Source organism: Melanerpes formicivorus, unplaced genomic scaffold (assembly GCF_026170545.1).
Source record: "Melanerpes formicivorus ecotype bairdi unplaced genomic scaffold, bMelFor1.0.p_v2 SCAF_34, whole genome shotgun sequence".
NCBI classification, from domain to species: Eukaryota; Metazoa; Chordata; class Aves; order Piciformes; family Picidae; genus Melanerpes; species Melanerpes formicivorus.
The window spans coordinates 3,620,200-3,646,759 of record NW_027142386.1 but is presented as its reverse complement, the minus strand read 5'-3'; the positions used below and the strand labels follow the sequence as shown (position 1 = coordinate 3,646,759).

Below are 26,560 nucleotides of genomic sequence, written 5' to 3'. Positions count from 1 at the left end.
CAAAATAAATTACCATTGGATGCAAAAGGAAAATGGTGTTAAAGTCTATAGAACTCATTGGATTGCTAATGGCAATACAGAGCAGAGGCAGAAAGACTTCATCACTCTTTTCTTCTTCTGTCACTTCTGCTTGCAACTTTCCTCTCTCTCTTCTGTGGCCTAGCCAGGGGTAACTCTGTTTTGACTACTGTGTGAGGTCAGGGGAAGGAGGAAGGGAGTGCGGGAGGAGGTGAACATGTCACCTGGATCCATCCAGGGGGGTCTGGAAAGTTTCTGTGTTGTTTATGAATTGTAAATGCATATCTAGATTGTACATCTTCTGTACAGGAGGAGCAGGGAGGGCATTCTGCCCTGTGCTCAGCACTGGTTAGGGCCACATCTGGAGTTCTGTGTCCAGTTCTGGGCCCTTTAATTTAAGAAGGGCATTGAGAGACTTGAAGGTGTCCAGAGAAGGGCAATGAGGCTGGGGAGGGGTCTGGAGCACAGCCCTGTGAGGAGAGGCTGAGGGAGCTGGGGTTGCTTAGCCTGGAGAAGAGGAGGCTCAGGGGAGACCTTCTTGCTCTCTCCAACTCCCTGAAGGGAGGTTGGAGCCAGGTGGGGTTGGTCTCTTCTCCCAGGCAAGCAGCACCAGAACAAGAGGACATAGTCTCAAGCTGTGCCGGGGAGGTATAGGCTGGAGGTGAGGAGAAAGTTCTTCCCAGAAAGAGAGATTGGACACTGCGATGTGCTGCCCAGGGAGGTGGTGGAGTCCCCATCCCTGGAGGTGTTCAGCAAAGGCAGCTCCTCTGCACTGCTAGGTGACCACTGGAACACTGGTGCTGGGTGGCTCCAGTGGTTTGTGGGGTTTTTTGCTGTTGTTTTTGAGGCACAGATGCTGGCCTGGGCTGTTCAGAGAGGCTGGCACTGCGGAGCGCACACAGATCACCGCCACGGGCAGGGCTGCGGAAAAGAGACGATAAAAGCAAATGTTGGATTATCTCCCTCGAGCTGGATTATCACTCCTGACAAGGTGAATGGTTTGTCTTGGCAAATGGCTTCAGAATGATGGTGGATGGGTCTGAAAGGTCCCTGTGTGGTCACACTTGAGCCGTTGGCTGCCGCAGCTCATGTCAGCGGAGCGAGATATCAGCTCCCGCCCACCCTGCTCGTGTGCCACTAACCCAGGGGAAGATTGCAGAGTGCCCCAGGGGAAGGGCTCTGAGTGCCAGGCACTCACAGGGTGAGATCTGCAGCAGGCAGGCAGAGATTCAGCCCCACAGGGCAGTCTGCTACATGCAAACACGAGTAGAGGCTGCAGGGCTCTACAGCAAACTGCACAAAGGGCAGCCAGAGCAAGGAGAGCCCTGCAAGGGAGCTGCTGCACTGGATGAGCCTCTTCGTGCTCCAGAGCACCGCTGGTGTTTGGCTCATCAGAAGGACATGAAACTGTTGGAGCAAGCCCAGAGGAGGCCACAAAGATGATCCAAGTGCAGGAGCAGATCTCCTCTGAGGACAGGCTGAGGGAGCTGGGGCTGTGCAGCCTGGAGAAGACCTTAGAGCTGCCTTCCAATACCTGAAGGGAGCTACAGGATTCCTGGGGAAAGGCTTTTCACAAGGGTGTGTATGACCAAGGGGGAATGGTTTGGAGCTGAGGCAGAGCAGGGTTAGTCTGGAGCTGAGGAAGAAGTTCTTCAGTGTGAGGGTGGTGAGAGTCTGGCCCAGGCTGCCCAGGGAGGCTGTGGCTGCCTCCTGCCTGGGGGATGTTCACGGCCAGGTTGGATGAGGCCTTGAGCAGCTGAGTCTAGCTGAGAGATGTCCTTGCCCATGGCAGAGGGGTTGGAGTGGATGATCTCTGAGCTCCCTTCCAACCTGAGCCCTTTTAGGAGTCCCTGCAGAGAGGGAAGGGCTCTGCCAGCAAGGGAGGAAACCCAGACACAGCATTTACCTCGGGGAGAACAAACGAACCAGCAGCCCCCAAAGCCCCGCGCAGCACCCCCCAAGAGAGAGATTCCACCTCAGGCAGGATGGGTGACAAGGTTTTATCCGGGTGGGTTACACACAAACAAGCACAAAAATAAACCATTCTGTATTCTACATTATATTACAAAGGCAGGCAGTCAATAAATAGGTCAATAAATTATGGGGAGCACAGAGAGAGCGTGTGTGAAAAACCCAGGTGAGGCTGCTTCTAGCTGGTGCACGGTCAAAGTCTGCCGTGTTCATGCCCCGTGAAGTGCCAGAGTGATCCCTCCGAAGACCCTTTTATCACTTCCCCGGGAAGATAACTTGCCCTTAAAAGCGTACGGCAGCCCCAGGGCCAGCGCTGCGGGCGCTGGGAGCGGCTGGAGCCGGCGGCGTCACTTGCACTTTCCCAAGAATCTGACAAATTTGCAGCTTAGTATAAATAAAGCCCTGGGGCCGTTGGTTCTCGGCTCCAACACCTCCTTATCACCACCCTTTGGTGCGGAAGAGTGGCAGGAACACGGCATGTGACTCCCTCCTCTGCCGTCGAAACGGGGAGGAGGGGGCCGGGGTCTTCATGAATTGACAGCTTCAGCTCAGCCCTCCAGGGGAGATCCTCCCTCCAGCCGGCGCCGAGTGCAGCTCTGGGCAGACCGAGCACCAGGCTGCTGCTTGGCCCTTTAGGCTGGGCTGTGTAGGGTAGGGCAGGGCAGGGCAGGGGACCGGCTCCTCAGCTGCTGCTAGCTGGTACAGTTTCAAGGCTTCAGCAGGTTTGCTGCACTTATTTCTGCCACCTAAAGCTCTGTCCCTGGAGTGTCAGCACAGGGCTATGCCAGCCCTGCCTTACACAGGGTGCTCCTGCCCTAAGCATGCCCAGGGGGGATGCCTGGCACTGCTCCTGGGCCCACTGCTTTCACAAAGAAAGATGGGAAAGGGAATGGTTCCCTCCCGCTCCAGGTGCCAAACCACCCCTGCCAGTTGCCTCCAGCTGAGACAGGGAAAGACTAAAGAAAGGATTAAGGACAAATTCTAGCACCTGGTTGCGCCTCAGTGGTTCAGGAGCTCGAGGATTGTTTGGACTTGAGATCTGCAGGGATGGATTAACAAACTAATCCTGAGCATGTAAAGATCTTTGTGGAGATCTTACAGGAAACTGAACAACCTAAGTGTGCTTTGCCCATAGCTCAGCAAGCTGCAGCAGCTCTGGAAATCCCTAGAGGTGCCAAGAACCATTTATAAAGCACAGAAAGATGCCTTTATTTCTGGGAATCTGAGTGTGCCCCTTTGGCACAAAAAAAAGCCCCCTTCAACAATCCAATGATCTGCCCTGGGCCCTGATAGGAAACAAGAGAGGCTTGGGCATGATTTGGACAGCAAAGAACATCAAGAAGCAAGCACTGGAACGAAACACACACAGTGTCCAGTTCTGGGCTCCCCAGTTCAAGAGGGACAGGGATCTCCTGGAGAGAGTCCAGTGGAGGCTACGAGGATGATGAAGGGACTGGAACATATCTTCTATGAGGAAAGGCTGAGAGCCCTGGGGCTGTTTAGTCTGGAGAAGAGAAGGCTGAGAGGGGACCTTATCAGTGTCTATAAATATCTGAGGGGTGGGTGTCAGGATGAAGGTGCCAGGATCTTTTCAGTGGTGCCCAGTGATAGGACAAGGAACAGCAGGTACCAGCTGGAACCCAGGAGGTTCCATCTCACCATGAGGAGAAACTTGTTTGGTGTGAGGCTGCTGGAGCCCTGGAGCAAGCTGCTCAGTGAAGTTGGGGACTTTCTTTCACTGGAGACTTTCAGGACCCACCTGGATGTGTTCCTGTGTGACCTGCCCTGGGTGGCCCTGCTCTGGCAGGGGGCGGTGGGGGTGGTGTGGGGGTTGGGCAGGGTGATCTCTGGTGGTCCCTTCCAACCCCTCCCATTCTGTCCTTCTGTGACTCTGCATGACTTGCCCATTCCCCACAGCAGGAAACATACAACATCTGTACATGCCTCATTAAATAACCTCATTAAATAGGAAACCCCAAATGTACAAATTTACAAACTGGATCATTAAATACTCCCCTCCCCCCCTCCCCCCTCCCTCCTTCCCCCCCTCCCCCGTGCGCTCCCCCCCGCGCGTGCCCTTCCCCCCTACTATCTGCAGCCGCACTCTGACACCACCATGCCCTCGTACTTGAACTTGTAGGTGACCACCCCCGCGTCTAAGTAGAGGATGGAGATGGGGTCGAGCTTGGTGGGCACGCAGCAGGCCTTGGAGGCTTTCTGGGGGTTCTTCAGGTGAACCAAAGTCTGGACGATGGCGTGCTTGGTGGGCGTGACGTGCTCGGTCAGGGGGTAGGCACACACCCCGTGGCACTCGTAGGCTTCGTAGCCTGCCGGGGCGATGATCCAGGAGTCCCAACCGATCTCCTTGAAGTCGATGTAGAGCGGAGTCTTCTTGCAGTAGTTGCCCTTGGCGTTCCTGCGGATGCGGGCGGTGGAGTCGTAGATGATGTTGGAGCGCATCTGGAGCAGCGCCTCCTCCCCCGGCTGCCCGTGGAAGTTCCCAACCTCCAGGTTCTCCAAGTCCAGCAGCTGCTCGTGGTCTATCATTTCGTTCAGCTCCTGCTTCTCCTCCTTTTTGTCGTTGCTCTGGTCGTCGGAGAACACGATCAGCAGGGGCACGTGCTTGGCCTCCGAGTTGATGTCGATATCCAGCTTCCCCTCCCCGGGCTGCTCCTCCCCTTCCCTGCTCTCGATGTGCACTTCCAGCCGGTGCGTGTTCAGCCCTGCCCTCCGCCAGCGCCGGATGGCTTCGGTCACCTCGAAGGTCTCCCACTCGCTGCTCGTGCCATAGATGTGCCTGGATGCCAGGGGCATTATTTTCCTCTCTTCCCCTACCCCCACAGCCTCGGTTTCCAGCACTTCAAAGATGGTGACCTTCCGGTCCAGCCCGTGGTAGAGCATCTGGTCCTGCTCCACCAAGGTGTAGAGCCTGAGCTCGGCCATGATGATTTCTTCGTGGTGAGGGATGGAAACATTGAAGAGAAGAGGGTATCTCCGAATCCCTGTGACACCAACAGGGTGGGAAGCCAAGTCTGGGGGAGGATAAAGATCAAACATTTCAGAAGGGTCAGTCAATGCATTCAGCAACACATCTACTGATACAGGGTGGTTTGGGTTGGAAGGGACCTCCAAAGCTCATCCAGTCCAACCCCCCTGCAGTCAGTAGGGGACATCCTCCACCAGAGCAGGTTGCTCAGAGCCTTGACCCTGAGGTGCTTGGTTTCACTCAGATGGTTCCAGGGGAGGGTTTTTTTCATCATGGCCCCAAACCACACTTGGGAGAGAGGACAATTTAGCAGCCTAAGGACAGCAGGATCCCGGACGTGCTGAAGACTGTAAACCTGCAGTTATGCATTCTCCTTCTATCCCCATTCCTTCCAGGGCCTTCCTTGTCACCTGGAGAGATTCCATATTAAAAAAGTGCTGCCTAAGCCTGAAACCTAAATCACTTCTAGGATGCTGCACAGCAACTACTTAATAAATGAAGGAAAACACTCCTGGTCATGGGAGAGGGAGGGAAGAAGGATGTGGCACTGGAGTGACCATGACAGGGTGACATAAGCTGCACATGTGAGGCCAGCAGGCTGGAGCTCTGGCTGCTTGGCCTTTCTGTGTCAGAAGTGTTTCCTTCTCCTGGAACATGCCTCAGAAAGTGAAAGGACAAAGCATTAAGGGAGGAAAGGTTGCGCTGGAAGACGCAAAGGCTCCTGGTTAGGAAGGGCTGGTGGTGAACATCTCATGCGGGTCACCAGCCAACAGAAATCCTGCCCCAGGCTCAATGGGCTTCAAGTGAGCAGCCAGCCAGCTGTGCTCAGCCACTTTTGGCAGCTTTAGTTAATAAAGCACCTAAGTACACAATATATCTGCCTGTCAGCCAGGCTGTCTGTCCTATCTGCACTCTTTGTTTATACACAGGCAGCCTGCACTGCCCAGGCGATCTCTGGGGGCTCTGCTGGCTGCTCCTAACTCAGAGACAGGTTAGGAGGCAGGGCACAGCCCTGCAAAGGTTAGCTATTTGCAGCCTGTTGCTGCCCTCATCCCTGGATCCTCCAGTTTTGGTATGTTTGAGGAGAAATGGCACTGAGAAAGCTGCAAGGTTTGCCCATGCTCCAGCAGCACATTCAAGCAAGCAGCTGACTCTAGCACAGGACTTGTCCTGCTTCCTGTCAGCTTGGGGGTTTTGAAGCACCTGCTTTTGGCTTTCTTCTTCTATTTTGCTCTTTTGTCTGTTCATAAGAGCCAAGAGGTGACTCTGCCTCCATTTCCCTACCTGCCTGCTGCTGAGGCTGGGCTCTGCCTCCATTTCCCTACCTGCCTGCTGCTGAGGCTGGGAGCTGGATATGCTCTGCCCAGCACCAGGGTGGGAGCAGACTGCGCGCTGAAGACTGTGTGCTGTTCAAGCTCAGCTATGATCTCCATACTGGAAGTAATCTTGGGGGTTTCCTAGACCTTGATAAGCTAAAGCATGATAGAAATGATTACAGAGTGGAGGAATGCCACTGGATCATATAGCAGAGGAGTACAGGAGGCAGGGGAAGGCCACACCATGAGGATGAAGACAGGTGAGTGCTAGCAGGGTTTGTTTCCAAGTCAGGATGTGACTCTGCTCTTTAGCTAGAAAGTTCATAGGGTGAAATGCCACCTGCTGTTAGCAGCACACCCCTAGGGTGGTCAGGAAGGGAGATTTGGAGAGCAGAGGGAAAGGAAAGCTTCCCCGAAGAGCTTTAGTGGAGGTTTTAAGAACTGATTGAAGCCCCAGTTGCAAGAGCGATGCTACGGTCCGTGGGTTAAAGCAGAGAGGTAACTGCAGCCAGGCAGCAAGTGGTGTTTCCACAACAAATGATTTCCTGGACAGCCATGAAACTGCCATTGCTAATTTTCATCAGGCAGGTGAACAAAAATAATCATTCTGTGGCCTGTTTCTACTGTCCTGATCATTACAAGTAATTAATCTCTCTATCAGAAGAGCTCTTCAGCAGGAAGTGGCGGGACAGACTTGCAGGACTCACAACAAACACTGAACCCTTTGCCTGCCTGAGCTCAGGAAGCTGTCTGACAGGACACTAGCAGTCTCACTTCACATCTTGCTGGTTTGGATTGGAGGAGGTGAGAGCAACGCTGAAATGACAGCAGGTTAAGCCACATTTACCCCATCCAGTGCAGACCTTCTGCAGCAATGAAGCAGGCACTAAATGTCACAGCCGCAGAAGGGCACAGAGCTGTCAACCACCCTGCGTGTGGCTGGGGCTGGGCAGTCTGCACCACTGCCAGTGCTGCAAACCTGAACTGAGGGCTTGCCAGTGGAATGATTTGGGATTTAAGTCACCAATACCACGTTGTGTTTAGTTCTTTAGCACATTGCACTTGGCAATCGCACCCCCCCCCGGATGCATTCCTGTGTGATCTGCTCTAGGTGACCCTGCTCTGGCAGGGTGGGGGTTGGGACTGGATGATCTTTCAAGGTCCTTTCCAGCCCCTAACATTCTGTGATTCTGTAATTTGAATCCCATTTCCTTTCCCCCAAACAGCACAAAAGCAAGAGAAGATCCACAATGTGTTCCTGTAACCTCTTCATGGGTGCTGATGAGCTGGGACAGGAGGGAGGGCAGAGCAGCAGCTGTGGAATGGGTTTGCCACCGAGCTCTCAATAGATTTCTCCAGACTGGAGGAAAAGAACAAGTGTAGGAGACTTAAAGTATGATCTGGTGCCTCTTCAAACCAGAATCATGCTGCGGGGGCCTGGCAAGAGGGACAGAGGAGAGGATAGCTTTGGGATCCTCTCTTCACATCTCACTGTGGGGCAACCCTGTTGTGACTTGCACGCAGCCTCTCCTGCATAATTCAGCATTTCAAATGGCAAACGTTAGGGAAAAGGCAGCAAGGACTTGCTTAATGAGTGCCATTGGTTAATTAGTTTCTTAATTAGGCCAACAAAGAGGGAGGGAAGCAGTTTGAAGAGTTGGATGTGCCCCTGAGTAATTAAACCTAATCCAAGCACTCGTGTTTGCCACGTGGGGTGAGCAGTGTTTGGGAGCCTTTGGTTGAAAATCAGTTTTACCCAGGAACCACTGAGAGAGTATTGATCATTAACAGTGAAACACTACCTCCTCCTCCTCAGTGATCAGAGACACGAAGCAGAAACAAGCAAGGGAACTACCTACAGCCACAGTTAGGCTTCCTCAGCTCCTTTTGGGTTGGGGTTTGTTGGCTTCTTTTCTTTGGGTTGGGTTTTTTGTTTGGTTGGGTTTTGTTTGTGTGTTGCTTGGGGTTTTTTTTTGGGGGGGCTGGGTTTTTTTTTGGGGGGTGTGTGTTTTGTTTGTTTGATTGGTTTTGCTGTCTTTTTCTCCTCAACAGGAAATATTCTAACCCAAGGAAAACCGAAGGCATCTCTCAAACTCTGCTTCACAGTTTGCTGGGCTCTGACCAGGTGCCAAAGGACGAAAACATTACAGACCCCCTGAGGATCAGCAGTGAGAGGATGTGAGCAGAAATGGCCAAGCTCAGAACAGGAAAATATTGCACCCAAAGCATTTCTTGCCTTGCCATCAAACATTGCTTAAGGCACTCATTTGGGAAGTCAGTCAGCTAGTTGCAGCCGAGGCACAGCGCTCGGGGGGACCGGGGAAGCTGAGGTGCCCAAATCAGGCTTGGTGCTGTGATTCTATGGTCTTTCCCCCAAGCCTGACAGCCTGGAAAGCAAAGGACAAGGCACAAGAGGTGGGATCAGGGGCACCCTGGAGCACACAGCGTTAGCTGCACGTTCCCAGTGCCATCCTCACCGCAGGGCCTCTGCTGTGCTTCGTGCCCGAAGCCTGGCAGAGCCCTTTGCCGCTGACCACCACAAGGCTCATTTCTGCTCGCTGCCACGGCTCTTACCTTCGTTCTTGAAGCTCCTGATGATGTTTGCGGAGGGCATGGAAGTCCTGTCGGTGGCAAACCTGTTGTAGAGCTCCAGCATGTACTCTGGAGGGTCCACCCTGGCCGATTCGTGCAGGGGGATGTCAGAGAGGTTCAAGGTCTTCAAGAAGTCGTTTTTCATGTTCTGGAGCAGGGTGTTGAAGTCGACACCGTCCTGCTCGGAGAGGATCTCATCGAAGAGGGGCACGTCCTCCTCCAGGGAAGAGTGCTCCAAGCTGAGGATGGGGCTGCCAGCGGCAAGGTGAACCCAGAGGGAGAGGACAGCCCACAGCTGGAGGGCCACAGAATCCATGGCGCTGCTGGAGCCTCCGGGCGCGCTCCACAGGCTCTAGCGCTCGCATGGGCTCGGCGGCGGTTTTATCCCCTGGGTTGTGCACTGCTTGTGTCACAGAGGGATGACAAGTTTGGAAGCTCTTGTCTTGAGGCTTGTGATCCGTCCTGCCTGTCTCCCCCTTCCCCCTCCCCAAAACCAGGTCTCGGTAATTGGATATGGCTTGCTCTCTTCTGTGGTCGCCTTGCCTCTCTTATCTCCTGGAGTGGAAGCTGTGCACCAGATTTGTTGCTATCTCGCAATCCCCCTTCCCTTAATGAGCATTTTGTAAACATTCTGCACTAGGACACTTGGAGATAGGACAAGTTTCTTCTCAGAGAGGAGCTGCCCTTTCTTTCTGCCTCCTGGTAGCCGACTTCCTTTGCTGTGCGTGAGCGGCTCCCATCCGCGCAGCCCCCGAGCTCACATGGAAATTCTGCAGAGCCTCCTTCCCAGCCCACCAGTTCCACACAAGGGGCAAAAATCAGCTCCTGCAAGGTAACAGCCCTGCCCTTCTCAAGACTCATCTTACAGCTAAGCCTTTGCACTGGAGTTACAAAGGAAGTTCTTTGGGAAGAGGTCCATTCTCCTGTACTTGTGCAGCACAGAGCATGGGAGAAGAGCTCTAGGTTGGTTAAGGCTTGACTAAACATGAGCCAGTAGTGCCCAGGCGGCCAAGAGTGTGTCCAGGGGAGGGCAAGGAGGCTGGAGAAGGGCCTGGAGCACCTGGGCTGTGAGGAGGGGCTGAGGGAGCTGAAGGTGTTCAGGCTGCGGAAGAGGAGGCTGAGGGAGACCTCCTTGCTCTCTACAGCTCCCTGAAGGGAGGTTGGAGCGAGGAGGGGACAGCCTCTGCTCCTTGGTGGCAAGGGACAGGACCAGAGGAAATGATTTCAAGCTGTACCAGGGAAGATTCAGGATCTCAGGAAATATTTCTGCCCTGGAAGGGCTTTCAGATACTGGAATGCTCTGCCCAGGGCAGTGCTGGAGTCACCATCCCTGGGGGTGTTCAAGCAGTGTGGAGCTGGTGCCTAGGGATATGGTTTAGTGGTGACCCTGCAGTGCTGGGTGGAGGATGGGACTGGATGACCTTGGAGATCTCTTCCAGCCAGATCATAGTATCATAGTATCAGTCAGGGTTGGAAGGGACCACAAGGATCATCTAGTTCCAACCCCCCTGCCATGTACTAACACCATACTGGAGTCACAAGGCCCTGAATGCAGAGGGACAGATGAGCTCAAGATGAGCAAGGGTCTTCTTTCTTCCTTCCTTCCTTTCTTTTATCTTATATATGTGATTTGGCAGGTCAGAATTGGCCTTAATTTAGCCACAGCACTGACAAAGAGGTTATCTAACAACAGCTGAAAACACACAAAGGCCAGCAGCCTGCTCTGCCTTCACCTTCACATTGATTCCAGCAGCTCAGAAGCACCACCTGGGCCACGGGGGAAGGATTTTGTGCTCAGATCTTTTACTGGTCCTTTTCTTGGGTTTGTTTGCTTGCTTTAGTGTGCAAATGTCATCAAAATGAGAGCACTGCACACGTGAAAACTGCTGTGGTTCCTGTAGAGCGTTGCCCACCCAACCCTCCTCATGCTTCCCAGGCTTTTTCCAAGTGCCTTTGTTTTGGCAGCAGGGCCAGAGCTCGGCTGCTCTGCCCCAGCAGCCCAGCACTCAAGATAAGGAAGCACTTTGTCTCAGGACTGCTGCAGAGTTTCTCCTTGCACACCCCGAGCACTCCACCCAAAGACTAAACCACCCCTGAGCTGCTGAGTGTTCTGGACTCTGCTCTTCCATTGTGGAAATAACACTGATGCCTTACCCCACCTCTGCAACACTCTTCCTCCTGCAGTAGCCCAGCTCTGCCTGCCACAGGTGGACACAAGCCCAGCTAACTTCGTTAGGATGGTGCTCAGGCCATGCCTGCTCTGAATTCAGCCTCTGTTTGCTTCACCATCAGCGGTGTCCTTGTGACAGTCACCTGCAGGGTGGATGCCATGGAGTCAGACCTTAGCATGGATCATGGAATCACAGAATGGCAGGGGTTGGAAGGCACCTCCAGGGACCATCCACTCCAACCTCCCCTGCTAAAGCAGGATCCCCCAGGGCAGGTCACACAGGAACACATCCAGGTGGGCTTTGAAAGTCTCCAGAGAAGGAGCCTCCACAACCTCTCTGGGCAGCCTGCTCCAGGGCTCCACATGGCCTTTTAACCTCATTTTAGTCAACTTTTCCTCTTCTCCAAGTGGGCAACTTGGCAACAAGAGCTAAGCAGCTTCCTAATGAGCAGCAGTGAGGTTCCTGTTCGTGTTGCACGGTGTTAGAAGTAGATATTTGAGTTTAGGATGAGTAATTTAGATCCCCAGTGGAGTTCCTGGCTGGCTGTGCAGGTTTATCTAGAAATGCTCCCTGCAGCCTGGCCAAAGGCTCAGCTCTGAACCTTGTGGCTTTGCAGAGCTAAGTACAACAAACTGTGGGAAATTTAGGAGCTGAGTTCAGGTCACTTCTGTTGATGAACTTGCAGAGAAATGCAGAATCTTCTTTTTGTGGTGATTCATCACCTGACTGTGGGGAACTAAAGTCTGCACTGCCATAGGAACTGAGATTAACATCAAACCCTTTGAGGACAGGCTTGGCTTAACTCTTTCATGCTCTTATGAGGAGCAGCTGAGGAACCTGGGGTTGTTTAGTCTGGAGAAGAAGAGACTGAGGAGAGACCTCATTCTCTCCACAGCTTCCTGAAAGGAGGCTAGATCCCTAATCTAAGGTGATAGAAGGAGAGGAAATGGCCTGAAATTGTGCCAGGGGAGGGCTAGGTTGGAGGTGAGGAAAAATTTCTTTGCTGCAGGAGTGGTCAGGGGTTGGCAGAGGCTGCCCAGGGAGGTGGTGGAGTCCCTATCCCTGGAGGTGTTCCAGAACCCTGTGGCCATGGCACTTGGGGCCATGGTACTTGGGGCCATGGTTTGGTGGCCATGGTGGGGTTGGGTTGATGTTGGCCTGGATGATCTCAGAGGGCTTCTCCAACCCAACCAGTTCTGTGATTCAATGATTCTGTGCTGCACAAGACTGGCTACTGGGAAAGGAAATCTTCAGGACAGCTTCTCACAGCCAGCTCTGCAGGGGTAGTTTTGCCCAAGGCCAGGGGTTTCATAGATGCAAATGCAGAGGTTGTTCAGTAGAAGAGATAAAATCATTGTAAGAGCTGCTGCTGGTTGCTGGAGGGCAGCAGGTGCTGAATGTGCTCAGCATGTGGCCTTCTCCTCAGTCCTTGCCTGTATCTGTCTCTCCTTCTCAGCCAAGCACAAGCAACCTGTGTGAGTGCACAGGAGCAGCATACAGAGGTGCCAGGCAGTTGGTCAGCAGCAGTGTGGCACAGCTCTTTCTGGGGCTTTGGGGCTTTCTGTGAGATTCAGAGCTGGAGGGTTGGAGTTTAATAGGTTTGCCCTGGCATTTGGAGGGCACTGAGCTCTGCAGCTGAGCCTCCTCCCTCACTATGAACACTCTGGCTCTTCTGAGGACCGCACCTGGTCCTTCATCAGACACCAAGGGAAATTCTCCTCACTGCTGTTTGGTTCATCCAGGTGAAAAATTCCACAGCCAGGGGAGTTTTTCCAGGGTCACTCCACTTTCCTGTGAATTAAAACTTGCTCTGCTGAGCCTCTCTGGTCTGCTGGGTGACAAAACTGAGCAGCAATACTCTGACTGCTCCGGCAGTGATGCTGTCTGGGAGCACAGGCTGGGCTCCTGACCTCTGCTAGCCCTGCTAAACCCAGACAGATCTGGTATGAATCTGTGATTTCACACCCTGCAGACACCAATGTGCAAAGTAACAGGCAGTGAGCGCACAGGGATCTGACAGATCCCTACCCCACAGCTGTGTCATCTTGGCTGGGTGGCTCATTAGGGACACAATTACAGCTCAGACATTCCAGCTGCCTCTGCAGCTTCCGCTCTGGGTTTGATAACTCCTTGAGCAGCAGCACCCTGCAGGGCACTGCAGCCTGCTGGCTTCTCCACAGACCAGCTTCTGCTGGCTGCCCAAACTGACTCCACTGAGACCTTGCTGGAGCTTTGCCAGGTGAGAAATCCCCCCAAAGAACTTCCTCTCTCCCTAGGTTGCAGGGTGATGAATTGAACACAGTTTGCCTTTTCTTGGAGCTTTATTTCATGTCACTGAAATGAGGACATCTGTACTTTGGGTTTGGTTCCTCCTCCCCCATGCACTGCAACCTACATAGACTCACAGAGGGATTTGGGTTGGAAGGGACCTTAAAGATCATCTAGTTCCAATCCCACTTCCAAGGGCAGGCACATGTTGTACTAGACCAGGTCTATGACTCTCTGATTCCAGGTTGCTCGAGGCCTCATCCAAATTGGCTTGCAACACTTCCAGACTTGGAGCCTCCACAGCTTCTCTGGGCAACCTCTTCCAGTGCCTCACCACCCTCCTGGGGAAGAACCTCTTCCCAATGATCAGTCTCAATCCACCTTCTTCCAGCCTGAAGCCATCACCCCACATCTTCTCACTCCATGCCCCTCTCCAGCTCTCTTGTAGCCCTTTTCAAATGCCCCTTAAAAGGAAATTGCTCTCAAAGGATACTGTGCTAAATAGATGAACTCCAGGGATGAGGCAGCTGGAGAGGGAACATTAATCAGCACCCCTCTTTAATTGTTATTAAATCTGTAGCATAAGCAGTGACCTCATTTCATCAGCACTCAGTGGTGCATCAGGCAGGCAGAGCTACAGAAAGGTCTCTTGGCCCTCACTCCTGGGAAGCTTCTGTTTGTTTCCCCAGTAAAGGTTCAGTTACAAGTGGGGAAGTGTGGTTGAAGAAACCTCAAGCCTGTGCACAGAGCCTGGCAGTGCCAGGGAACAACATCCCACATGAGGAGGATTGCAGGACTGGAACACCTCTGCTGTGAAGAAAAGCTTAGAGCCCTGGGGCTGATTAGCTTGGAGGAGAGGAGGCTGAGAGGGAATCTGATCAATGTCTATCAATATCTGAGGGGTGGCTGCCAGGTTTTTTTCAGTGGTGCCCAGTGACAGACAAGGAACAATGGGTACCAGCTGGTATCCAGGAGGTTCCACCTGAAGATGAGGAGAAACTTGTTTGGTGTGAGGGTGCTGGAGGCCTGCAGCAGGCTGCCCAGAGAGGTTGTGGAGTCTCCTTCTCTGGAAGCTTTCAAGACCCATCTGGATGTGTTCCTGTGTGCCCTGCCCTGGCTGACCCTGCTCTGGCAGGGAGGTTGGACTGGATGCTCTTCAGAGGTCCCTTCCAACCCCTACCGTTGTGTGGTTCTGTGATTCCCTGTACAGCACTGCTCAGCAAGGGCTTTGTCCTCCCTGGTAGAGCTGGCTTCTGGTGGAGGTGGCTCTGGGGATTGGACACTCTGGGGGTTGGACACCCTCCACTTCTGCCATGGTAAGAACTGGAGGAGACAAGAGCCCAGCAGCCAAGGGGAGACCTTTCCTACAGGCAGCAGTAAGCAGCTGGGGCCTGAGCATGGTGCAGCCACTGCAGCAGGAGCCAAGGCTGTGCAGCTGCAGCTCACGTGGCAAAAGGCTCAGTCCTGAAGCTTGTGGGGCTCCAAAATAGACTCTAATCTCAGGCACCCCACAACTTCCTCCAAGCTGATGCCTCCATGGCTTCTTCTGTCAAGAGGCAGCAGAAGAGCACAGGTTGGAGCAGGAATGTGTGAAGCCAGCTCGGTGCTGAAAGGCTGGGAAGTGAAGCAGGGCTTCGGGAAGTGTCAGGGTCGATGATCTGTGAGATGGAAAGGGTGTGATGCTCCTCTGGGTAAGAGGAAGTGGGGAAAAAGAATGTGAAGTGGTTTTGAAGCATCCTCACCCCTCCTCAGGCTGATTTACAGAAGAGAGGACAAGTTGCTCTCACTGACTCAGGGCAGACTGAGATGTGGAACTTCTCCCAGGAGACAGCGACAGTGAGACTCTGGAACAGGCTGCCCAGCGAGGTTCTGGGTGCCCCCTCCCTGCTGAAGGCCAGGTTGGATGATGGCTTGGGCAACCAAGTTTAGTTGAGAGGTGTCCCTGCCCATGGCAGGGGGGCTTGGAGGAGATGATCTCTGAGGGCCCTTCCAACTGGTGATTTGCTTCTGTGTCCTGGGCTCTCTGGGCATGGAGAGGTCCTCAGTGGATAAAAGGAAAGTTTTTCAGTTAGTTGTCACAGAACTGTCAGGGTTGGAAGGGACCTCAAGGCTCAGCCAGTTCCAACCCCCTGCCATGGCCAGGGACACCTCACACCACAGCAGGTTGCTCACAGCCACATCCAGCCTGGCCTTCAAAACCTCCCGGGCTGAGGCTTCCACCACCTCCCTGGGCAACCTGTGCCAGTCTCTCACCACCCTCATGGGCAACAACTTCTTCCTCCCATCCAATCTGAATCTCCCCACTTCCAGTTTTGCTGCAGGTTGGACATGATGATCTCAAAGGTCTTTCCCTACCTGGTTGATTCTGTGATGATTCTGTGAAAACTTAGCCTGGGCAACCCCTAAATCTTTTTCAAGAGCTGTGTAAGTGCAGCTCAAGGCTGCTCTCTGGTCAGGACACCACAGGCACAGGCCAGGGAGGCAGGAGGGTGATGCTCCAGCAGCCCTCCCAGCATGTGATGTGGAGTTTTCCAAAAGACAGGCACGAAATTATGACCAAAATGCCCCACAAATGGTCTCTGTCAGGAGATAGCTGCAGCATGAGGTAGCTGTTGGGTGTGACATGGCAGATAAAGAGGAGTGTGACACTGACAGTGTGATGAGCTTGCAGTGGAATAACTAAAATTAGTTCCCATTCCTGCATCTGCCCAAGTCCTTAGTCCTGTGTGCCTCGCTCCATGGCTGCTCTGGAGTTCCTTCCCATAAATGGGCTGTTCCCAGCAGCTCTCCAGCCTGATTTCAGCTCTCACTGCAAAATGGAAAGATAATATTTAAGGAAGGAGCAGAAATGTGGCAATGCCTTGCAGCCAGCGTGACTGAGAAAGAGGAAACGGGGAGGAGGAAAGTCACTGTGCAGGAGCAAGGGCAGGGACTGCTCAGTTCCCTCTGAGCCTGAGCTGCTGCACTGTGCACCAGCAGCTTTCACAGAATCACAGAACATCAGAGGTGGGAAGGGACCTCCAGAGATCATCCAGTCCAGCCCCCCTGCCAGAGCAAGGATCACTCAGGGGAGTCTGTGCAGGAACAGCCTGGAGAGGAGGAGGCTCAGGGGAGACCTTATTGTTCTCTCCAACTCCCTGAAGGGAGGTTGTAGCCAGGTGGGGGTTGGGCTCTTCTCCCAGGCAGGCAGCCAGCACCAGAACAAGAGGACACAGTCTCAAGCTGTGCCAGGGGAAGTTTAGGCTGGAGGTGAGAAGAAAGTTCTTCCCAGAGAGAGTCATTAGCCATGGGGATGTGCTGCCCAGGGAGGTGGTGGAGTCCCCATCCCTGGAGGTGTTCAAGAGGGGATTGGACGTGGCACTGGGTACCATGGCTTAGTCATGAGGTTTGTGGTGCCAGGTTGGACTCGATGATCTTTGAGGTCTCTTGGTGATATTGTGATACTGTGAAATTGAAAAGATTGGTTTAAATGGAAATATTGATTTCAATTGAAAATAGTGAAGTGAAAAGATTTAAATTGACAAGGCTTAAACTGAGAACGCTAAACTGAACAGCTTGATTTGCAGGGAAATATTTCTTTCAACTGAAGCTACCACATTGAAAAGGTTTGATTTGAAAGCACTGAATTGAGAAGAGTTCTTCCAATGGAAATATTTACTTCAGTGGAACCTCCATTTCCATGGAAAAGACTACGTTGAGAATGTTGAGTTAAATGGAAAACGTTGATTTAAATGGAAGATATTGATTGAAATGGAAGATAATGATTGAAATGGAAAGATTGATTTAAATGGAAAGATTGATTTAAATGAAAAGATTTATTTAAATGGAAGAGATTGATTTAAATGGAAAGATTGATTTAAATTGAAGATATTGATTTAAATGGAAAGAGTAATTTAAATTAAAAGATTGATTTAAATGGAAGATATTGATTTAAATGGAAAGAGTAATTTAAATTAAAAGATTGATTTAAATGGAAGAGATTGATTGAAATGGAAAGATTGATTGAAATGGAAAGATTGATTTAAATGGAAAGATTGATTTAAATTGAAGATATTGATTTAAATGGAAATATTGATTTAAATGGAAGATATTGATTGAAATGGAAAGATTGATTGAAATAGAAGATATTGATTGAAATGGAAAGATTGATTTAAATGGAAGATATTGATTTAAATGGAAATATTGATTTAAATTGAAGATATTGATTGAAATGGAAAGATTGATTGAAATGGAAAGATTGATTTAAATTGAAGATATTGATTTAAATGGAAAGATTGATTGAAATGGAAAGATTGATTTAAATTGAAAATATTGATTGAAATGGAAAGATTGATTTAAATGGAAGAGATTGATTGAAATGGAAAGATTGTTTTAAATAGAAAACATTGATTGAAATGGAAATATTGATTTAAATGGAAAGATTGATATAAATGGAAAGATTGATTTAAATGAAATATTGATTTAAATGGAAAGATTATTTAAATTGAAAGATTGATTTAAATGAAAGATTGATTTAAATGGAAAGATTGATTTAAATTGAATATTGATTTAAATTAAAAATACTTAAATTGAAAAGATTTATTTAACTGAAACATTGATTTAAATGGAAAGAGTGATTTAAACTGAAGATATTGATTGAAATGGAAACTATTGGTTTGAATGGAAATATTGATTGAAATTGAATATTGATTGAAATTAAAAGACTGAAATTGAAAAGACTGAAATTGGAAATGCTAAATTGAAAATATTGACTTAACTCAAAATATTGATTTAAATGGAAAGATTTATGCAAGTGGAAACTACTACCTTGAAAAGATTTAAATGGAAGCTACTGGCTTGACAATATTGATGGAAATGGAAAGGTTGATTGAAATTGAAACTACTCAATTGAAACAGATATTTAAATTGAAAACACTAAACATTGAGAACTGTTTAGCAGCTCCCAAGGTCAGAAGTCACTGATCCAGCCTGGCAATCCCAACCTGCTGTGAGAGGCTCAGGAATAAATCAGTTCCTCGTTGAGGGCTTTGCCTGGGAAGTGGCTGCGCTGCAGAGCTAAGGAGCAGCAGGGCAGCCACACACTGACTAATACCGGGGAGGGGGGGGGGGAGGTTGACTCTGCAGCCTTCTTATCACACTTGCCTCACAGAGCAGTTTCACAGGAAAAGGTCAAGAGAAAGTTCTAATTCCACATTTTTGAGATTCCTCCTCTCATCACCCAGTTATTTCGCGGAGCTTTGGTATTCCTGTGGGTGTCAAGCGCCAGGCAGCTCTCCGAGCAGCCTCAGTGACACTGACAAAAGCAAGAGCCCTGCACAAAACCCCACAGAAAGCTCCACGCTGCTTTCTCTTCCCTTGTCAGCTGTGTCCAAGAGGGCTGCTTCAGGAATTGCCATTCCTGTCCTTGATGAGAACTCCACTTCCATGCTCCCACAGCCCTAAACTGACACAGTTCTTGGGGACAGACACTGAGCACAGCCTCTCCTTGCTCTTTAGGGCTATAGGTCCTTACTCTTCAGCAATGGGCTGGAAGGAAACAGCCTCTGCTCCCCAGAAGCTTTTGCTGATGGTTTTGATTCATGGCTTGAAATTATTTAATTGACAAGTTGAGTTTCAGCTGAGAGTGACAGAGTCTGGAGTTTCAGAGACTGGATAGGGTGCTTGGTGCCATGGTTTAGTTGATTAGATGGTGTTGGGTGATAGGTTGGACTCAGTGATCTCAAAGGTCTCTCCCAACCTGGTTAATTCAATTCAATTCAATTCAATTCAATTCAATTCAATTCAATTCAATTCAATTCAATTCAATTCAATTCAATTCAATTCAATTCAATTCAATTCAATTCAATTCAATTCCATTCAATCCAATTCAATCCAATCCAATCCAATCCAATCCAATCCAATTCAATTCAACTCAATTAAATTAAACTCCAATTCAATCCTATCCTATCCTATCCTATCCTATCCTATCCTATCCTATCCTATCCTATCCTATCCTATCCTATCCTATCCTATCCTATCCTATCCTATCCTGTCCTGTTCTATTCTATCCAGTTTCCTTTGCAGTACTGTACAGGCTCCCAAGGAAGCCCTACCTGGGGGTGTGTGGGAGGTGTGTGGAGTCTCTCTCTCTGGGGATATTCAAGACCCACCTGGATGAGTTCCTGTGTGACCTGCTCTAGGTGATCCTGCTCTGCAAGGGGAGGTTGGACTGGCTGAGCTCTGGAGGTCCCTTCCAGCCCCTGGCATTCTGTGGTTCAGTGGTTAAAGCAGAGGGAACATTTTCTGGCAGTGCTGGCTGAGGTCTCAGCATGAGATGGTAATTACAAAGTCAACAGCTTGTAATCTTATCAGCAACACGAGGGAAAATTAGACAAGCATGTCTAATATTTGCTCTGTTTATTTGATGTGAGGGCTGGGATCAAAATGGGAAAGCAAGCTGGATGCAACAGGAGGAGAGAGGGATCCAGGGGGAAATGCTCTTTCAATACAGCTTAAGAATTCAAGGATTGAGCCGGGCTGGATTTCAGTTTCTGTAACTCAGTGCTTGGAATGTCCCAGGATAAAGCAGAGCTGCCAGCAGCTCCTCTCACTTCAGTTTGCCATGCAGCTGAACACCAACTTTTGTCTTTGCTGCCTCTTTGTAAAGGGAATTGTGGAGAATGTCTCATTCATGTTGGCTTCAATTGCAACACAAATCCCAGCAATGCTCTGGTCCTCTTGCTCTTGCCCTGCTTCTGCAACTTGGTTGAAGAATCAATGGTCCAGTGCCCCATGGGCTGGTACAGGTTGGGGTCTGACCTGTTGGAAAGCAGCACAGATGAAAGTGGGTCCTGGTAGGCAGAAGGGTGCCCATGAGCCAGCATTGTGCCCTGCTGGCCAAGAAGGCCAAGGTCATCCTGGGGTGGATTAAAAGGAGTAGGGTTAGGAGGTCCAGAGGGGTTCTCTTCCCTCTCTACTCTGCCTTGGTGAGGCCACATCTGGAATATTGTGTCCAGTTCTGGGCCCCTCAGGTCAAGAAGGACCTCAGAGAACTTCTTGAAGAGTCCATCCCAGAGCCACAGAGCTGCTGCAGGCAGTGGAACATCTGCCTGTGAGACCAGGCTGAGGGAGCTTGGAGCAGAGGAGCCTGAGGGCTGACCTCATTGTGGGGGACAAAGATGTGCAGGGCTGGAGCCAGGCTCTGCTCAGGGATGTCCAAGGACAGACCAAGGGGCACTGGGGGAAAGCTGGAGCAGAGGAGGTGACAGGGGAACGGAAGGGAAAGCTTTGTGAGGGTGCTGGAGGCCTGGAGCAGGCTGCCCAGAGAGGTTGTGGAGTCTCCTTCTTTCCAAACCCACCTGGATGTGCTCTGTGTGACCTGCCCTGGGTGACCCTGCTCTGGCAGGGGGGTTGGACTGGATATCTCCAGAGGTCCCTTCCAACCCCTCACACTCTGTGACTCTCTCATTGCTTAGTGTGTTCAGAACACTCCTGTGCCCAGCACCACCAAGGGATTCCATCAAATGCTGTTAACAGCTCACCCCAGCAGGCAGCTGCTGAACTCTTCCCCACCTGAAAAAGCCTTACAGACATCCCAGAGCAGCAAACTGAAGCACTGACTGCTCTCCAGCTTTACCCAGCACACCAATGTGAACTTTATCCTGGCAGCTGAAAACAAAACCAACCCAAACCATCACAAGAGGCAGAGAAAACTGAGGGGCTGAGGGTAAGAGCTGTGTGGCAGAATCTTCACAGCCAGCAAAGCTGCCTGGTTGGCACACAGGTATCAGTCTGAGCCCATTTCAGTGGTGGCTGTGCAGAGAGAGGCTGCTCCTCCCAAGCCCTCTTTATACTGCCCTGACCCCTGTGAGGCTCAGCATCAGGACAACAGAACTTTGACTCACTGCCCACACTGTGGACTCCAGCACTGCTAACACTATCACTCTTGTTGCACTGTAGTTATCTCCACCCCAGCTGTTTGACACCTGTAAGGCATGCACAAACACTCCCCTATCTGAAGGACCCCACCCCTGACTTTTAATTAGCAAGACCCCCACATTTGGGGCTGCAGCCTGAGGGAGCCTGGAGCCTGCCTGGAATCATGCTGCACATCTCCAGTTTTTCTGGGAGCAGCTTGGCAGATGGCAGTGTCCTGTGAAGCGTGGATGGAAGCTTATCTCAGTGAGAGCAGGGAACAAGCCCCTGGCAGGCCCTGGTGTTAAAGGGCTCAACTTATCTGGGATGAGTGGCAGAGAGCCCTGGCTCAGCTCTCAGTGTGTTGCACCCAGGGACATTGCTTAATGTGCTGCTGTCAAACACCTCCCGGTGTGCTCAGGGTGAGCTTCTCAATCAGGGAAGCTTCCTTAGGTGAAAACAGCCTCTGCTTCCTGTCACAAGGGATGGGAAAGGTTGCTGGCTACCACTGCTGGCCCAAGCCTTAATGTCCTGGTGTCTGAATTCAAACAGCTTTTAAATGCTTAACAACCGTTGCTGCTGTACAGTGGTGGCAGCAGGAGAAAGGGAATGCTCCCCAGCAGCTGGCATCATGACTGTCCTGGTGTGCAGGGCAAGGGTGGATGCCCTGGGTCCTACCTGGGAAGTGCCAGGCAGGATTTACAGCCTGAAAACAGATAAAGAGCTCAGCTGCCTTTATAGGATCACAGAATCATAGGATCACAGAATGGCTCAGCTTGGAAGGGACCTCTGAGATCATCTACTCCAACCTTCCCCCCATGGCCAGGGACACCTCCCACCAGCCCAGGCTGCTCAAAGCTTCATTCAGCCTGGCCTTAAACACCTCCAGGGAGGGGACATCCACAGCCCCCCTGGGCAGCCTGGGCCAGGCTCTCACCCCCCTCACACTGAAGAACTTCCTCAGCTCCAGTATGACTCTACTCTCCTTCATCTTCATACCATTCCCCCTTGGCCTGGCTCTAGACATCCTCAGGAATAGTTCCTCTGCAGCCTTCCTGCAGGATCCCTTCAGGTAATGGAAGCCAGCTCAGCTCTAAGCACCCCCTGGAGCCTTCTCCTCTCCAGGCTGCACACCCCCAGCTCCCTCAGCTCTCCTGGAAGCCATCTGAGCTGCAAGAATCCCCTCAGAAAAGTTCATTGCACTGCTTTACTTCCCTGCCCTCTCATCCTACTCCCAGTAAATGCAGGGTGATTTTTAAGGAGGCTTTCTCCCCCACAAGGATTTCCTTCATGCTGCCTGTGCTTTTCTGTTGCACAAGAAGCAGAGGGAGCAACTTGAGGTCCCCATTCAGTAGGTCTGAATCCCCTCCCTCTCCTTATATAGGCCCCAGGAAACCAGATCAAGTGAGAACTGCCAAGTCACTGAGCTGAGAGGAAGGGTCAAGAAAAGAGCTTTCAGGATAGGAAGAGAGATGCTAAAAGCTTTATTTAGAATAAACCAAACCAGGTTGGAAGAGACCTTCAAGATCATCGTGTCCAACCCATCAACCAATCCAACCCACCCAAAGAGCTAACCCATGGCACCAAGCACCCCATCAAGTCTCCTCCTGAACACCTCCAATGATGGTGACTCCACCACCTCCCCGGGCAGCCCATTCCAATGGGCAATCACTCTCTCTGTATAGAACTTCTTCCTAACATCCAACCTGAAAAGCAGCAGAGGAATTGGCCATGCTGGGTGCTAAGGAGAGCAGGAGCTGCCTGCAAGGAGCACAGCCCTGGCTGCAGACCTGCAGCTGCCTGCCAGCCCCTTTCTCCCCTGGGTCCCTTAAAAAACTCAAAGCAGGAGCCAGGAGCCCACAGTTCCCCTGCGGGTTCTGCATGCCTGAGGGAGGAGCTTGGCTAAGGGGCAGGGGCTGGTTAGATTCACTCGGTGGCAACAGGGCTGTGATAAGGGGAGGGAGATAAGGAGAATGCAGGAATGTTGGAGCTTCCTCCCTTACCTGTGCTCAGGACAGTGTGTGGTTGGGGGTTGCCAGGTTTATCTTTCATCTGATGCTGCTTTCCTCTTCTGAAAGAGAGGAGGCTTCACTCCTTCAGGTTGGATCTTGTGGATCTTTGCTGCCTGTGTCTCTGGAACACCTCAGAGCCTTTGCTTAGTAAACCTTGTGCAAGTGCAGTGTCTCATTGGGTGATGGGACTCACTTATACTGAAGAGAAAAACAAATAACAAATATTAGGAGATCAGAGAAAGGTTCAGTTAGTCACCAAAGAGGGCACAGTCACCTGAGAAGGTAAACATTCCACAGGCTTGGAAATCAGAAAGAATTCCAGTCCTCTGCATCCTGACCTAGCTTCTCCTTCCTGGGGGACAGCTCTCAGGCTCACACAATCAGAGCATCATTCAGGTTGGAAAAAGACCTTCAAGATCACAGGCTCACAGGATCAGAAGATGTTAGGGGTTGGAAGGAACCTCTGAAGATCTTCCAGTCCCAGCCCCCTGCCAGAGCAGGACCATAGAACCCAGCACAGGGCACACAGGAACACATCCAGACAGGGCTGCAAAGGCTCCACACAAGGAGACTCCACAACCTCTCTGGGCAGCCTGCTCCAGGCCTCTGGCAGCCTCCCAGGGCAGAAGTTCCTCCTCCTGCTGAGCTGCAAGCTCCTGGGCTGCACTTTCCATCCCTTGCCCCTTGGTCTGTGCCAGGCTGCAGCTGAGCAGAGCCTGTCCCCTCCCTCCTGCCCCCCAGCCCTCAGCTCTTGAGAGACATTGATCAGATCCCTCTCAGCCTTCTCCTCTCCACACTCAGCACCCCCAGGGCTCTCAGCCTCTCCTCCCCAGGCAGTGCTGCAGTCCCTTCAGCAGCCTTGGAGCCCTCCATGGGACTCTTTCCAGCAGATTCCTGTCCCACCTGAAGAGGGGAGCCCAGAGCTGGATGCATCCCTGAGTCCAGTCACCAACCCTGCTCTGCAGGGATCGAGTTTGTTTTATTCAGCCAATGTTGTTACCAACCAAATGCCAGGGAGCTCTCACTCAGCAACAACCTTGCTTGCAGGGAGCAAAGGGTTAACTGCGGAGGGCTCTGGACCCTTTTGCCATCTAGCGGTGAAGGAACTCATCCTCGGCTCCAGGCTCCAGCAGAAAGCAAACCCGCAGCAGCAGCGCTGGTTGCATGCCTTGGAAAACCTGGTGTGGCTCAGCAGGGGAGACCAAGGGTGGGAAACGAGAGCTCTGCAGAGCACAGCTCACAGAATACTTACAGTACAGAATTAACCAGGCTGGAAAAGACCTTTGAGATCATCCAGTCCAACCTATCACCCAACACCATCTGATCAATAAACCATGGCACCAAGTGCCTCATCCAGGCTCTTTTTAAACACTTCCAGGGATGGTGACTCCACCACCTCCCTGGGCAGCACATCCCAGTGGCCAATCTCTCTCTCTGGGAAGAACTTCTTCCTAACATCCAGCCTAAACCTCCCCTGGCACAGCTTGAGACTGTGTCCTCTTGTTCGGGTGCTGGCTGCCTGCGTGGGAGAAGAGACCAAGCCCCACCTGGCTACAACCTCCCTTCAGGGAGTTGGAGAGAGCAAGAAGGTCTCCCCTGAGCCTCCTCTTCTCCAGGCTAAGCAACCCCAGCTCCCTCAGCCTCTCCTCACAGGGCTGTGCTCCAGACCCCTCCCCAGCTTTGTTGCCCTTCTCTGGACACCTTCCAGCATCTCAACATCTTTCCTAAACTGAAGAGCCCAGAACTGGACACAGGACTCCAGGTGTGGCCTAACCAGTGCTGAGCACAGGGCAGAATGACCTCCCTGCTCCTGCTGGCCACACTGCTCCTGCTGCAGCCCTGCTGGATGTAAGTAGGAAACCTGAGTGAAGCAACTCCAGTTAGGCACCGTGTGGTGGGTTGAAATTCCACCCCCCTCCGCCCCCAGTGTTAAATCTGCCAGTCCAGCCCAGCTGGAAGCCAATGAAAGCTGTATGTACAGGCAGAGCTCCAATCTACAATGGGATGAAATGAGTCTGGACAAAACCTCCAGGATGTACAATTAATAAACAGCACAAGAAGCCCTCTGGCCAAGGACCAGGGGAAGCTACCAGCTTCTCCCTCTGCTGCCCCCATACCCCACTGGGCAAAAAGGAGAAGAGAGAGGAGCAGAGAAGTTCCACTTAGCCAAAACAATGCAGCCAAGGGCAAGCAGAAGAAGTTGAGAGGGGAGGGGAGGGTAGGGGAGGGGAGGGTAGGGGAGGGGAGGGTAGGGGAGGGGAGGGTAGGGGAGGGGAGGGGAGGGGAGAGGAGAGGAGAGGAGAGGAGAGGAGAGGAGAGGAGAGGAGAGGAGAGGAGAGGAGAGGAGAGGAGAGGAGAGGAGAGGAGAGGAGAGGAGAGGAGAGGAGAGGAGAGGAGAGGAGAGGAGAGGAGAGGAGAGGAGAGGAGAGGAGAGGAGAGGAGAGGAGAGGAGAGGAGAGGAGAGGAGAGGAGAGGAGAGGAGAGGAGAGGAGAGGAGAGGAGAGGAGAGGAGAGGAGAGGAGAGGAGAGGAGAGGAGAGGAGAGGAGAGGAGAGGAGAGGAGAGGAGAGGAGAGGAGAGGAGAGGAGAGGAGAGGAGAGGAGAGGAGAGGAGAGGAGAGGAGAGGAGAGGAGAGGAGAGGAGAGGATTGTTTTGGTACCAGCAGTTTTAGTTCCTTATCTCTCCAAAGGGATTGTTCAGGATTCTCTTTATTTCCCTTTTCACACCCAGCAGTGAGTTGTTTACCTTTTACCACTTTCTGTTCAAGATCTGTGAAAAAATGTTAAAGGCCTAGCTTAAACCTGTGGCCTCCCCAGTGCCCATTCCAGGGGCACAATCCCTGCCCTGCTCCTGCTGCCCACACCATTGCTGCTCCAGGCCAGGCTGCTGGTGCCCTTCCTGGCCACCCCCTGGCTCATCTCCAGCTGCAGGCACCCAGCACCCCCAGGGCCTTTTCCTTTGGGCACTTTCCATCCACTCTGCTCCCAGCCTGGAGCCTTCCTGGGGTGGTTGTGAGCCAAGGGCAGGACCCAGCCCTTGGCCTTGTTGAACCTCATCCTGTTGGCCTTGGCACATCCACCCAGCCTGGCCAGGTCCCTCTGCAGGGCCTCCAACCCTCCAGCAGCTCAAGACTCCTACCCAACTGAGCATCACCTGCCAGCTGAGGCTGCCTCAATCCCCTTGTCCAGATCATTGCTGAAGAGATGGAAGAGCACAGGCCAAGGAGTCACAGCCTGACCCTGGCAAATGGTTTTGTAAACTGGGGCTTTTGGGGGAGGTGGTGGGGGCAGGTTCCCAGTGGATTGGATTCAGTGGTAAAAAAGGTTTGGGAATG

The 26,560-nt window shown here is 51.7% G+C and overlaps 1 protein-coding gene across 1 annotated transcript; it reads right to left on the bottom strand.

Moving 5' to 3' along the window:
* Positions 1-4,077: 4,077 nt before the first annotated feature.
* BMP10 (bone morphogenetic protein 10) lies at positions 4,078-9,199 on the bottom strand. Its single transcript, XM_068156507.1, has 2 exons — positions 8,866-9,199; positions 4,078-5,021 (listed from the first exon to the last, which is right to left on the bottom strand). The coding sequence occupies exons 1-2, from the start codon at positions 9,197-9,199 to the stop codon at positions 4,078-4,080; spliced, it is 1,278 nt and encodes a 425-aa protein (XP_068012608.1).
* Positions 9,200-26,560: the final 17,361 nt, after the last annotated feature.

What these genes read in the sequence shown, in the direction of transcription:
- BMP10 (XM_068156507.1), bottom strand. Translation starts at nt 9,199, where the DNA reads ATGGATTCTGTGGCCCTCCAGCTGTGGGCTGTCCTCTCCCTCTGGGTT. An exon ending in CAGGAGCTTCAAGAACGAAG is followed by an intron (nt 5,022 to 8,865) that starts GTAAGAGCCGTG and finishes ATCCTCCCCCAG; the next exon opens with ACTTGGCTTCCCACCCTGTT.